Source organism: Bos indicus x Bos taurus, chromosome 17, assembly GCF_003369695.1.
Source record: "Bos indicus x Bos taurus breed Angus x Brahman F1 hybrid chromosome 17, Bos_hybrid_MaternalHap_v2.0, whole genome shotgun sequence".
Lineage (NCBI taxonomy): Eukaryota > Metazoa > Chordata > Mammalia > Artiodactyla > Bovidae > Bos > Bos indicus x Bos taurus.
Window position 1 is genome coordinate 62,041,588 of NC_040092.1, and position 15,223 is coordinate 62,056,810.

Sequence of the window (15,223 nt, forward strand, 5' to 3'; positions counted from 1 at the left end):
AGATCCCCTGGAGAAGGAAACAGCAATCCACTCCAAGGTACTTGCCGGGATAATCCCACGAACAGAGGAGCCTGGAGAGCTACAGTCCACAGAGTTGCAAGGAGTTGTGCCGGGGACCAGCCCCGGCTGATCCAGGGTACTCGAAGGAGAGACGGCGTCGGCGAGGGTCAGGATACAATAGCTTCAATTAGATATTAATTAAAGATATAAAGAGTAATAGAATAAGGATAGCTCAGTAGGAAAATTCAGTGGAGAAAAGAGGCTGAGTAGCTTGGTTTACGCGGGAGACCAATAAAACTTCAAGACAAGAAGTTTGCACCACTTACGTAGGCCGCAGGCGTCCTTCCGTTCTCCCGAAGGAGAGGAGACACTGAGGCCTCCCCGGTCGGACCTTAGAAGCCCAGGCATAATTAGTAAGCATGGTGGGTTCCGCGCTCCAGATGGAGACTCAGCCAGAGTGAGAGAGAGAGCGACATGGGGAGACCAGTATTTCGAGAAACTGATCCCAATTCTTTATTTTCCATGGTCTACTTTTATACACTGAGATGTTATGCAAAAGTCACGTGGGGACAGCAGTCCTGACTTTTATCAAAGTCAGGTGCTTCATACAAAGGTATACAGAGGTCTTAGGGGTGTTACATCATCTTCTGGCCAGGGGGGCCTGCTGACAATTTACGACCCTCTCCTTGTGACAGCGGTCAGTCAATCAGGACACTTATTTCTCCAGGGCTGATTATTCTCAAAACAGACGCCACCCAAATAAAGTTACATTCCTACAGGGTGAGGGTGTAGTGGGTTTTAGTTAAGGAAAGAATTTACTTAGCCTAAGGTCTAACGTGATTAATATCAAAGGTTAATTCTATATATTCATTAATGTGTATAAGGGCAGGGGATATGGAGACTTAGCAACAAACATTGGCTCAACAAATGAAAAACCCTTCACCAACACAATTTCTAATTAGCCCATTATACTTATACTAATAGTTTTCTAACTTCTCTAAAGAACCTGTTTTTAGAGGGTTTAAAGCATCTTGTTCCTCTCACGGTTGGGAGGCTGTGAGCAATCACATGTGGCTGGACGAGCCTGTCAGGCAGGCTAGAGAACCTTCAGAGGAGTTTGTAGGTTAAAACACTCTTATCACGCCCAAGAATTATTATTAACTGGAGCTCTAGGTTAACTCCTTCTCCGAAAGAGGTGGTGGGGGACAGCCCCCCGTAAAGTCAGAGATGTAGGTGAGAGCACAAAGTAGTAAAGTAGGCAGGCTCTGGTTATGGGGGTAGACGCTCGAGGATTTCCAGGGGGACTCCTGAGGCTCAATCCCGCCTTTGCGTATGTCGAGCCTCCTTCCTCATGACCTTTGCCATGGGCGGAGTACCTCACTCTGGCCCCCAACAGAGTTGGACACAATTTATCAACTAAACAACAATTCATCCAAGCTCTATACGATTTATTACTTCATTGATTACTTAGTGAATACTAATACCGTAGGGTCAAAAAAAAAAAGGCCTACTTTTCTCAGTCTAGGTGTTTGGTTACCTTTCTCAGTCTAGGTGTTTGGTTTTGGTTTTTTTTTTTTAATATTTATTTACTTATTTGGCTGCCCAGGTCTTGGTTGCTGCATGTGGGGTGGATGGGGGATCAAAACCGGGCCCCTTGCATTTGGAGCGCAGAGCCTCAGCTACTGGACCACCAGGGAAGCCCCCTCCCTAGAGGTTTTTTTAATCTAAATAAGGTAAACAAAACAGAAAAAGTTTATCACGAATAATTTGAATAAGTATTCTCACATGCTTTAAGTGGCAAGCACTCTATGTTTTAGGGAAAAAAACTCTTTGTTTTAGGAAAAAAAGGAGGGGCTGGGATTGGAAAGAGGAATTAAATGCTATTCTTTGTAAGGTTAACCGTCATGTTTAAAGTGGGAAATGATGGGGGTCAGACCAGTAAAGAGGTCTGGTTACAGCTCCAAACTGTAGTTAAAAGCTGCCTGGGAAAGGAAGCTATAAAAAGATAAAACTCCTTTAACAGCTACTCCAGATGATGTGTAATTAGATACCTGGGAAAGTTGCAAGGATCCATTAATAAGGAAACTTTGATTTGCGTCAGTTCCTCATCCCTCATTTCAAGTAGTTACTCGGTGGTTTCTGTGATAGTCTCAAAGATTGACCATAACTCAAGAAGCATGGAAGTGATTTTCTAAAACACTTCATTTTTACTTAGGCTTGGTCTTGGTTTCTCTTTTTTTCTCCTGTGTTTTGATTTTTCTTTCACCCTGCATGTAATGGGTTTTCCTTGTGGCTCCTAGGAAGTGGTAAAGAATCCACCTACCAATGCAGGAGATGTAGGTTTGATTCTTGGGTCAAGAATGTCTCCTGGAGAAGGAAATGGCAACCCGCTCTAGTATTCTCGCCTGGGAAATCCCATGGACAGAGGAGCCTGGCCGGCTACAGTTCATAGGGTTGCAAAGAGTTGAACGCAACTTAGGGACTAAATGACTAAAGCGTAAAAAGTGTGTGTCGTGCAACTCAGGATCTCATTTTGGAGTCTGTTCCCCACTGCAAAGTTTTTCACTCTTTTAATTCTCTTGTCAAGATCAGGTGACTGGTTAATCTTGCTGCCTCATTTTTCTTTAGTAAGAAACTACCCCCAAATTGAGTAGTTTAGAACAATCATTATTTTCTTACAGTCTGACCATGTTGTGGGGCAGAACTTGGGGCGGTTCTTCCACTCCTTGTTACTCTGACTGGGGTCTCCTGGTGGCTTTCAGGTGGCTCCTGAGCTTGTTTCATGGTTCCAAGACTCACATGACTGGCCCTTTGATAGGAACAACTAGACACGTGAGATTAGTGGAGCACGTCTCCCTCTCCACGAGCCCAGGGCTGCTCAACACTGCTCCAGCCAGCTCGGAGCTCCAGGGTAGAACCTGCTGCTCAGAGGAGAGGACAGGTGTGAAACTGAAAAAGCATGATTCCAGCAAAGCAGCCACAGGCCAGCCCAGATGACACACCCAACCAAAGAAGTGTCCAAATATCTGCAGCTAGATTCCACATGTATTCATTCAGTTCAGTTCAGTTCAGTTCAGTCATTCAGTCATGTCCGACTCTTTGCAACCCCATGAACCACAGCACGCCAGGCCTCCCTGTCCATCACCAACTCCCAGAGTTCACTCAGACTCACCTCCACCGAGTCGGTGATGCCATCCAGCCATCTCATCCTCTGTCGTCCCCTTCTCCTCCTGCCCCCAATCCCTCCCAGCATCAGAGTCTTTTCCAATGAGTCAACTCTTTGCATGAGGTGGCCAAAGTACTGGAGTTTCAGCTTTAGCATCATTCCTTCCAAAGAACACCCAGGACTGATCTCCTAAAGGAATGGACAGGTTGGATCTCCTTGCAGTCCAAGGGACTCTCAAGAGTCTTCTCCAACACCACAGTTTAAAAGCATCAATTCTTCGGCGCTCAGCTTTCTTCACAGTCCAACTCTCACATCCATACATGAGCACAGGAAAAACCATAGCCTTGACTAGACAGACCTTTGTTGGCAAAGTAATGTCTCTGCTTTTTAATATGTTATCTAAGTAGTTTAAATGATACTAAAGCCATAAGAATAGATGAGATTACTAGGAGAGAGAAGTTAGATAGAAAGGGGGTCCAAGGGCTACAGAGAAATCCAGTACTAAGAATTTGAGGCATGGGCATGGTCCAGCCAAGGAGATGAGATGAAGTGACCAATCCCATCAGCAAGAGGAAAACCAGCAGAAGATGGTCTAAACCAAGTGAAGAAAGCATTTCAAAGAGGAGGAATTATTTCCAGAATATCATTTGTTTGCAGTTGGCTCCACACTTGTAGATTTTCAATGACAGTGTCATATATCATATATATACACACCAACTAGATTGAAGGCCATTTATAGTCACACCTAATAAGAACATATTATGTGTTATGTGTTATGTTTTTCTCTCCAGAGAGAAATCATTTTTGGAACATTCAGTATTTCTTATTCTCCACATCTTTCTCCGCCTCTGTCATCACAAATGATTATTTGTAATTGCTTTTGTTTTCTCAAGAAACAAGATCAGTGTGATTAAAAATGGAAAACATTCTAATTCTTTGTCCTGAGGGTTAAGGAAGGAGCAGACTGATTATGAATCATTTGCTCAACTAGATATGAAAAATTACTTCTACTTATTTTTAAATGTTGAATTTACATTGGATTATAGATATGTAATATTCTGGCAACTCATTGGCACGTTACAGAATGAAGCTGCTCTGTGAATATATTCATCATTAGAACATATAGACCACATTTTCTTACTAAACCACCTTCTGTCTCCAATCCTGCCTAAGAAATCTGGCTTTCTGGCTCTCTTAAAAGATAAAGTGTTTTATTTACATCACCTTTCCTGATAAGAAAAAGGGAGAAGAAATAGATAAAATTTATCAGCAGCCTCAAGATATAGACATCCCGTCTCCATTCCTTTGAGCTTTTACTGGACATCAGCCTGCCAGTCTAATAAGGCAGCAAAGTCAACAGAAGTAGAAAGCAAAATATATTGCAGTCTTTATTCCACTGGTAATAACCATAAATTTTAAAATGCAATGTTGGCTATATCGTAAAAGGATTTTCTTGGTCTGTTTGCATAGCTGTATTTTATCCCATTCTGGACTAGTCTAGACTTTTCCAGAGATTCTCATTGTACACCAATCTTATTTACCCTAAAAATCTTTTGCAAAACATTTCTCCATCAAATTGAGCTGTATATATGCCAAGTGGCATCATTGTGTGTACCAAACTATAGGTTCTAACCTACAGTGAAGAACGAGGTAGTGTAATTCCTAGGAGTTGTGTTTTCACACATGTACTTTTTAGATGCAGTGGGACAGAACACTAACTGTAAGTGATCAAGGGCTCATTTCAGTGGCGATGGGTATCTTGTATCTTGCCTTGGTATTGCTGACTCTCGTTCCCGTCCAGTTGCCTGGCCTGCAAACCCACGTGCACCTGTCTCCAAAGCCTTGGTCTGTTTTACGGCCTTCTTCTGGCACTCTCTAATGAAAGCTATAAAAAGAAAATGTTTCGTTTCCATTACAACAGCAGCAAAAATTTCAAGAATGAAGCCACAAAAGTACTGCACCACATCCCAGGTCCTTCCTTAACTGTAAATCTGAGAGCAGTTAGCACCAGACCATCACATCAGGTCAAAGAGCACAGTTTCTGAAACCAAACGTTCTTTAGACTTAACATTTAAATGTGATTATTATGATAAAATATTAAGGTAAGAAGTAAGGTGAACACAATTTCTTAATGCCAGTTGGTGTTTTGATTGGCAAAATTGTTCAGTTACATTTATATCCTGCGCTTCTGGAGGAACCATCTTTTTTATATTAAACTATAAACCCTAAAGATTGGGAACCAAGGTATATTTAGTTCAGTTTTACATAGTCTGGCACCAGGCCACATGGGAGAGCTAGAGTTCTTCTTTTACATTTTTAAGTATTATGATTTTGTTATTGTTCAGTTGCTCAACCATGTCCAACTCTTTGCAACTCCATGGACGCCAGGCTTACCTGTCCTTCACCATCTCCCAGAGTTTGCTCAAACTCATGTCCATTGAGTCAGCCATCCAACCATCTTGTCCTCTGTCGTCCCCTTCTCCTCCTGCCTTCAATCTTTCCCAGCATCAAGGTCTTTTCTAATGAGTCAGTTCTTCGCATCAGGTGGCCAAAGTATTGAGCTTCAGTTTCAGCATCAGTCCTTCTAATGAAAATCAGGATTGATTTCCTTTAGGATTGACTGCTTGGATCTCCCTGCAGTCCAAGGGACTCTCCAGAGTCTTCTCCAGCACCACCGTTCAAAAACATCAATTCTTCGGTGCTCAGTCCACTTTATGGTTCAACGCTCACATCCATACATGACTACTGGAAAAACATAGCTTTCACTATATGGACCTTTGTCAGCAAAATAATGTCTCTGATTTTTAATACGCTGTCTGGGTTTGTCATAGCTTTTCTTCCTAGGAGCAAGCATCTTTTAATTTTGTGGCTGCAGTCACCATCTGCAGTGATTTTGGAGCCCAAGAAAATAAAGTCTGTCACTGTTTCCATTGTTTTCCCATCTATTTGCCATGAAGTGATGGGATCAAATGCTATGATCTTAGTTTTTTGAATGTTGAGTTTTAAGCCAGCTTTTTCATGCTCCTCTTAAACCTTCATGAAGAGGCTCTTTAGTTCTCTTTGCTTTCTGCCATAATGGAGGTGTCATCTGCATAGCTGAGGTTATTGATATTTCTTCCGGGAATCTTGATTCCAGCTTGTGTTTCATTCAGCCCAGTATGTCGTATGATGTACTCTGCACAGAAGTTAAATAAGCAGGGTGACAATATGGAGCCTTGATGTACTCCTTTCCCAATTTTGAGCCAGTTCCAAAAGTTCCAAAAATAGCAAGGAGAGATAAGAAAGTCTTCCTAAGTGGGCAATGCAAGAAATAGAGGAAAACAATAGAATGGGGAAGACTAGAGAGCTCTTCAAGAAAATTAGAGATATCAAGGGAATATTTCATGCAAAGATGGGCACAATAAAAGAAATGGTATGGACCTAACAGAAGCAGAAAATGTTAAGAAGAATTAACAAGAATACACAGAAGAGCTGTACAAAAAAGATCTTAATAACCTAGATAGCCACGACAGTGTGATCACCCACCTGGAGCCAGACATCTTGGAGTGCAAAGTCAAGTATAGGCCTTAGGAAGCATCACTACGAACAAAGCTAGTGGAGGTGATGGAATTCCAGCTGAGATATTTCAAATCCTAAAAGATGATGCTGTTAAAGTGCTGCACTCAATATGCCAGCAAATTTGGAAAACTCAGCAGTGGCCACAGGACTGGAAAAGGTCAGTTTTCATTCCAATCCCAAAGAAAGGCAAAGAATGTTCAAACTACCACACAATTGCACTCATTTCACATGCTAGCAAAGTAATGCTCAAAATTCTCCAAGCTAGGCTTCAACAGTACCTGAACTAAGAACTTCCAGGTGTTCAAACTGGATTTAGAAAAGGCAGAGGAACCAGAGATCAAATTGCCAACATCTGTTGTCTCATCGAAAAAGCAAGAGAATTCCAGAAAAACATCTACTTCTGTTTCATTGACTACACTAAAGTGTAATGATTAAAAATATTTATTTACTAAAATGGCCACCCACTGTAACCATAATTTGAGGATCGAAGAAGGGAGAAAACAATAGAATATCTATGGTCATGATTCACTTAAAGATATCTAGATCCACTTCATATATAATATTCCAAGTTTTTTTTTAATATAGAAACAGAAATAAGATATTACCATAATAAATACCAGCAGTTTTCACTACCCAATTTTTCCCACAGCTTAAAAAACATAGCACACCTGTCTTAGTGGCCACATCCTAAACTCTCACGAAATTTTACTAAACCCCAAGTGAAGATCTCAGACTCAGGCCTGCCAGCCAGTTGAACCCCAAGCAGGTGGAACTTTTAATGGCCCCAACTGTTTTTCACACACATAAAATTCCTAAAAAGCCATGGTTGGTCAGTGGCCAATGGAAGGATTTTCCAGCATTTATTAATAGAAATTTTATTGAGTTGAAATAACAAAATTTCCTAACAAGTTGGTTCTATCACTCTCCTCTTTTTTTTTTTTCCCCCCAGGTACAGAGCAGTTGCCTCCTGGAGTCGTGTTCAGGGAATTGGGATTCCCTTGGTCACAGCCATTGAGATTGTCTCCATCTGGATCCTTTCTTTTATCCTGGCCATCCCTGAAGCCATCGGCTTTGTCATGGTACCTTTTGAATACAAGGGTGCACAGCACAGAACCTGTATGCTCAATGCCACGTCGAAATTCATGGAGGTATGAATAGTCTAAAGGAAATTAATTAGGGAGTGGGAGAGGTCTTCATTTACCACCAGAGAGACTTGATATCACTACACTGCCCAGTGTGATTTACGATGCTGTAGGCTGTGTGTGTGCTCAGTCGTTCAGTCATAGCCGACTCTTTGCAACCCCATGGACTGTAGCCTGCCAGGCTCCTCTGTCTGTGGGATTTTCCAAGCAAGAATACTGGAGTGGGTAGCCGTTCCCTTCTCCATGGAATCTTCCCAACCCAGGGATCGAACCCAGGTCTCATGCATTGCAGGTGGAATCTTTACTGTCTGAGCCACCAGGGAAGCCTGGTTTACTCTGTTAGTTGAGTGAAATACCGTAAGTCCCCTACAAATGAGCCCTCAAGTTGTGAACTTTCAGAGATGTGCACATGTGCCTGTAGCCAGCTGTCATACTGTACTATGGTGCTTTTTCAAGATACTACACTGTAGGATTAAAAATATTTTCTTTATATTTTGTTTTTTATATATCATTTGTTGTTTTTATATCTTATTTCTGTGAAAAGTACAATAAACCTGTTACAGTCCAGTACTATATAACTTAGCATGTTAGTTCGGTACCTAGGCTGACTTTGTTGGGCTTATGAACAAATTGGATTTATGAACGCTCTTGCGGAACATAATTCACTCATCTATAGGAGACTTACTATATTATTCAATTGCACGAAAAGTAGATGTTAAGCCAGGGCTTAGCTTCTGGACTAGAACAACTACTCTGTTTTCTCTTTTGTAACTGTAGACACCATTGCTGCTCTGTGCCAAACAACTCAGAATTCTGAAGCTGAGAGAGATTGATGTGTATACATGGAGTGCTATTTGTTTTGAGAATAAGGAACACAGCACAATTTCCCTCTGACAGACACGCTGACACTTATTTGATGCTCCTTTGCGAAATGCATGTTTCTCACAAGTTTTTTAAAGGTAGATATACTAATTAAAAGTAGAAGTCATTCTCATGTGTGCTTAGTTCAGATTCTAATATGATATAATATAAATTTTCAGAACTTTTTAAAAAAGCATTTTAGTGTAACAAATTCAGTTGCTGTTTATTATACCTGACCACATTAATTTTTATGACCAGCTTAATTACATAGCCTACCGTGTAAGGAAGCGTTTCAAATGCATATTTCCTCTGCAAAACTAGTCCCATGAAGACCAAGGAGAAAAACTAAGAGTAACTATTTCTATTTCTCTTAAATCAGCATAATTCAGTGCTTTGATGTAAGTTTCACAAAGTCTGGTTCCACCTTTAATCATTTACAGACAACTTACAGTATTTCTACCTTGGAAAATTCACAAAAATTAGTGGTCTTATGGTTCATCAGTTACCCTGCTTGGAAATTCTTGTTTTCAAATTAAAAGTATTCATGAACAGAGCCAAGTTGGCGACCTTAAAATTAAAGTTTTCTACTGATCTACTGACTTTTTTCACTAAGTCAACATCCACAGTGAAAAACGAACTAGGAGAAGTGCTCAGAATTTCAATTCAGTTCAGTTCAGTCACTCAGTCATGTCCGACTTTTTGCAACCCCATGGACTGCAGCACACAAGGCTTCCCTGTCCATCACCAACTCCCAGACCTTGCTCAAACTCATGTCCATTGACTCGGTGATGCCATCCAACCATCTCATCCTCTATTGTCCCCTTCTCCTCCTGCCTTCTCCTCCTCCTGATGCCTTCCAGCATCTGGGTCTTTTCCAATGAGTCAACTCTTCGCATCAGGTGGCCAAAGTATTGGAGTTTCAGCTTCAGCATCAATCCTTCCAATGAATATTCAGGACTGATTTCCTTTAGGATGGACTGGTTGGATCTCCTTATACTCCAAGGGACTCTCAAGAGTCTTCTCCAACACCACAGTTCAATAGCATCAATTCTTTTCTGCTCAGCTTTCTTTATACTCCAACTCTCACATCCATACATGACCACTGGAAAACCCATAGCTTTGACTAGATAGACCTTTGTTGGCAAATTAATGTCTTTGCTTTTTAATATGCTGTCTAGGTTGGTCATAGCTTTTCTTCCAAGGAGCAAACATCTTTTAATTTCATGGCTGCAGTCACCATCTGTAGTGATTTTGGAGCCCCCCAAAACAAAGCCTCTCACTGTTTCCAGTGTTTCCCCATCTATTTGCCATGAAGGGATGGGATCAGATGCCATGATCTTAGTTTTCTGAATGTTGAGTTTTAAGCCAACTTTTTCACTTTTCTCTTTCACTTTCAACAAAGGCTCTTTAGTTCTTTGCTTTCTGCCATAAGGGTGGTATCATCTGCTATCTGAGGTTATTGATATTTCTCCTGTTAATCTTGATTCCAGCTTGTGCTTCATCCAGCCCAGCATTTCACATGATGTACTCTACATATAAGTCAAATAAGCAGAGCCACATATACAGCCTTGATGTACTCCTTTCCCGATTTGGAACCAGTCTATTGTTCCATGTCCAGTTCTAACTGTTGCTTCCTGACCTGCATATAGATTTCTCAGGAGGCAGGTCAGCTGGTCTGGTATTCCCATCTCTTTCAGAATTTTCCACAGTTTGTTGTGATCCACACAGTCAAAGGCTTTGGTGTAGTCAATAAAGCAGAAATAGATGTTTCTCTGGAACTCTCTTGCTTTCTCTATGATCCGACAGATGTTGGCAATTTGATCTCTGGTTCTGCTGCCTTTTCTAAATCCAGCTTGAACATCTGGAAGTTCACAGTTCACATACTGTTGAAGCCTGGCTTTTACAATTTTGAGCATTACTTTGCTAAAGTGTGAGACGAGTGCAATTGTGCAGTAGTTTGAACATTCTTTGGCATTGCCTTTCTTTGGATTGGAATGAAAACTGACCTTTTCCAGTTTCATGGCCACTGCTGAGTTTTCCAAATTTGCTGGTATATAGAGTGCAGCACTTTAACAGCACCATCTTTTAGGATTTGAAATAGCTCAACTGGAATTCTATCATCTCCACTAGCTTTGTGTGTTGTGATGCTTCCTAAGGCCCACTTGACTTTGCATTCCAGGATGTCTGGCTCTAGTCCAGTGATCACACCATCGTGGTTATCTGGGTCATGAAGATCTTTTTTGTGTAGTTCTGTGTATTCTCAGAATTTGGGCAGTATGAATGAGCGATCTGGATACCTCTGACTAAAACGTTAGAAAAGAGGCTCCATGTAATAAAGAACTTACTGATGGATCTTGCTGGGTAAAGGAAATAGGTTTCTTCACAAGAAAGCATGTCCTTCTTAGCAGTGAAGCTAAGAGTGGCTGCCCTTCAGGCAGGGGCGGGGATGCCTGGAGGGTTGCATAAACAGTACTGAGTTTGAACTGATAATTTTTTGGTCACACCTCTCAGCATGCAGGATCTTACATGCATGCATACTAAGTTGCTTCAGTCACTTCCAACTCTTTGTGAGCCCATGGACTTGAAGCTGCCAGGTTCCTTTGTCCTTGGGATTCTCCAGGCAAGAATACTGGAGTGGGTTGCCATTTCCTCCTCCAGGGGATCTACCCAACTAAGGGATCAAGCCCACATCTCTTACAGGTACTGCATTGGCAGGTGGGTTCTTTACCCCCAGTGCCACCTGGCTTCCCTGATGGCTCAGCCTGCAGGATCTTAGTTCCCTGATTACAGATCCCACCAGCACCCCCTGCATTGGAAGCACCAAGTCTTACCACTGGACTGCCAGGGAAGTCCCATGAACTGATGATTTTGTAGATTTCTTTTCAAGTCGAAGGTTTTAGGCTTCTCTTTCCCCCTGGTCTCTTTTTCTAATTTGATCCCCCTTCTTTTTCCAGTCTTTCCTCCTCAGCTTTGCTCTAACCTAGACTGGAGGGACCCACTCCAGTGTTCTTGCCTGGAGAATCCCAGGGACGGGGGAGCCTGGTGGGCTGCCGTCTTTGGGGTCGCACAGAGTCGGACACGACTGAAGCGACTTAGCAGCAGCAGCAGCAGCAGACTGGAGGGAGGGGCTTCCCAGGTGGTGTTAGTGGTAAAGAACCCATCTGCCAATGCAGGAGACACAAGAGACACCGGTTCAATCCCTGAGTGGGAAAGATGCCCTGGAGTGGGCATGGCAACCACTCCAGGATTCTTGCCTGGAGAATCCCCTTGGACAGAGGAGCCTGACAGGCTACAGTATATGGGGTCACAAAGAGTCGTCCACGACTGAAGTGGCTGAGGACTCAAACAGACTGGGGGGAGGCCCCGCTGTACCCTTGATGTCATCAGTTCAAAAGAAATGTGTGATCCCATTCTGGACTGGCCTCTGCCAAGGAAGGGGCAGGGGACTCCATCCAGTCTCCTCCAGCAAAGGCCAACTCCCAGGACCCCCACAGCTGCTTCTGGGCTTCACACCCCCACCCGCACCCAGAAGGAGGGGGTACAGAGGAAGGGGCTTCTTCAAGGAGTGTGTGCATTGTGCTTAAACGAAGAGTTCTGATTTTTTTTGTTTGTGTTTTAAGTTCAGTACTAAGATCTTTCTACAGTGGGATGTGAATAGGAAAATATTTGTATAAACAGATCTGAATACGCCAACTCCTTTGAGATTCTGCACTTAACCTGAGGCTACAATTCAGTGGTCTGTGAACTTGAAGGAAAAGGAAATTACATGTTTATTTTCACTAACTTCTAACTGAAATTTATCATTTCCTTCTAATTAACTTGGATGTAGGCAACAAATCACAGTAGTGTTTAACAGAAACATGATGTTGTTTTTTTTCACTAACATATAATCTGGAAATGTTATTTACATTCATCATTGGTTCCATATTCTGATAGAACTCATTAGATCTGTCATTTAATTTGTTAATAAACCCATATATTGTGATACTAGAATTTTCTTTTTCATATTTTTGTTAGCTACGTTTTGATGTAATTTGTTTCCATTGTATTTTATTTCATGCATTTAAAAGCATTATTCTCAACAAACTTATGGTTGCTAGAGGGGGAAGAATATGGCAAAGAGATAGTTAGGGAATTTGGGATTAATGTGTACACACTGCTATATTTAAAATGGATAACCAACAAGGACCTACTGTATAGCACATAGAACTCTGCTCAGTGTTATGTGGCAGCCTGGATGGGAGGGGAGTTTGGGGGAGAATGGATACATGTATATGCAAGGCTGAGTCCCTTCACTGTTCACCTGAAACCATCACAAAATTGTTAATCAGCTATACTCCAATATAAAATAAAATGTGTTTTTTTTTTTTAAGTATTAGTCTCAGAAAGAATTATAGTCTTCACCAGAAATCCAAAGGGGTCCCTGACATAAAAATAGTTATGAACCCCTGCCCAGAACTTTTTTTCCTCAGGAACCATTTATAGCATATTTTAATAGACATGTTATAAATGCAGCCTACTGGGCCTCTTTCTATATTCAGAAACTCTCCAGTTTTTCACAGAGCAGTGTGATTATTTTTTACTGTGGGAACTGAGATATTGCAGGAGGCTGCATTATCCTTAGTAAATAAACTATCTGGAGAAACAGCATTAGGAAAGGAAAAGCGTTCTTCCCAAGTTGGTGATTAATTTAGTGGGAGGAAGAATTTAGCTATAATTTTCGAATTTCCATTTTTATGGGGTATTACATTTTCTCCTTTAAAAAGACATAAAACTGAGTAATCCTGATATTTACAAATCCTGTCCACAGGGAGATCAGGTTCAACATGCCTTCAGATAAGCTACTCTGCCTCAATAGTTTCCAGGTGGCAAGTATTAAGAGAGAGAGGAAGGACATGGTTATTGATGGCTCACACTGGCTGGCTGAGGTCGCATAGCAGACATACCAGACAAAGGGTTAACTCCCAACAAGCAGAGCCCTACAGATAAGCCATTCACAACCTTTGCTCTTTCCAAACAAGACAGGCACGTTAAGAACACTTCACCACAACAGTCAGAAGTAAACCAGACACTAGCAAAATGCTGAGAATCACCAATAAAGATACAGATCCTTATGTCTCAAAAGGATGTTTTATGAGCTTTGAAAGGGAATTGTTTTTATTGATGAGGGTTCTTCCACTGTGTAATTCAAACCAACTTTCGTTTATTTAAAATATTAATAATTGTTAATAATTATTAAAATTATTTAATAATTTGGGTAATTTTAAACTTCTTGTAGCTGATTTACAATGTTGTGTTAATTTCTGCTATATAGTAAAGTTATTCTGTTATATATTTTCTTTTTCACATTCTTTTCCATTATGACTTATGAAAGGATATTGAATATAGTTCCCTGTGCTACAGAGTAGGACCTTGTTGTTTATCCATTCTATATATAATAGTTTGCAGCTGTTAATCCAGAACTTCCAACCCATCCCTCTCCCACCCGGCCTCCCACTTGGTAACCACAAGTCTGCTGTCTGTCTATGCATCTGTTTCTGTTTCATGGATAAGTTCATTTGTGCTATATTTTAGATTCCACATAAAGTGATATCGTATGTTATTTGTCTTTCTCTGTCTAAATTACTTCACTTGGTATGATAATCTCTAGCTCCATCTTGTTGCTGCAAATGGCATTATTTCATTCTTTTTATGGCTGAGTAATATTCCATTGTATATATATATATATTATATAGTATATAATATACATACATGGTGTGTATGTATATATATGGTGTATACTGTTGTATATTTGGTGTGTGTATATATATGTGTGTGTGTGTGTGTGTGTGTGTGTATATACCACATTCATCTGTCAATAGACATTTAGGTTGCTGTTATGTCTTGGCTATTGTGAATAGTACTGTCAGAATAATATTAATTCAATTTCTTTGTGTGCTGTTTTAAAAAGCAACACACAGCACACAACACACAGCTAAACCAGAAACTACATGTTTGGACTTCTCAGTTTGGTTGAGTTTTGAGCACGACCTCCAAGCCCATTACCACCAGCAGAGAGCATGAATATACAAACATAGCTGTAAGCATGGAGACGTTGAAGCCACCAGAGGCTTTGTGCAGCAAACTTGCCTTATAATGCTCTTCCTCCTCTCTCCCTCCTCTCCTCTTTCCAGTTCTATCAGGATGTTAAGGACTGGTGGCTGTTCGGGTTCTACTTCTGCATGCCCCTGGTGTGCACTGCGATCTTTTACACCCTCATGACTTGTGAGATGTTAAACCGAAGGAACGGCAGCCTGAGAATTGCCCTCAGTGAGCATCTGAAACAGGTAAACCTGATAAGGTCATGACGATCTGGCCAAGACTGGTTTGTCCTTGACAATGAAAGGACTATGGATACTGTGTTTTGCGGATTTAGCCTGATTTCCTAAAAATTAAAATGCTGTCTTACTTGTCTGTATGCCTTGTTTTCTTTAGAGTATTGAGCATTTCTCCAGTG

The 15,223-nt window shown here is 41.2% G+C and overlaps 1 protein-coding gene across 1 annotated transcript in view; it reads left to right on the forward strand.

Annotated features, from left to right (window-relative positions):
- The window catches only part of EDNRA (endothelin receptor type A), a 75,370-nt gene that overhangs the window by 48,381 nt on the left and 11,766 nt on the right, over positions 1-15,223 (forward strand). The window contains exons 4-5 of the mRNA XM_027513397.1: positions 7,674-7,872; positions 14,901-15,053. Coding sequence (XP_027369198.1) covers positions 7,674-7,872; positions 14,901-15,053 — 352 coding nt within the window. The remainder of the gene's footprint in view (positions 1-7,673; positions 7,873-14,900; positions 15,054-15,223) is intronic.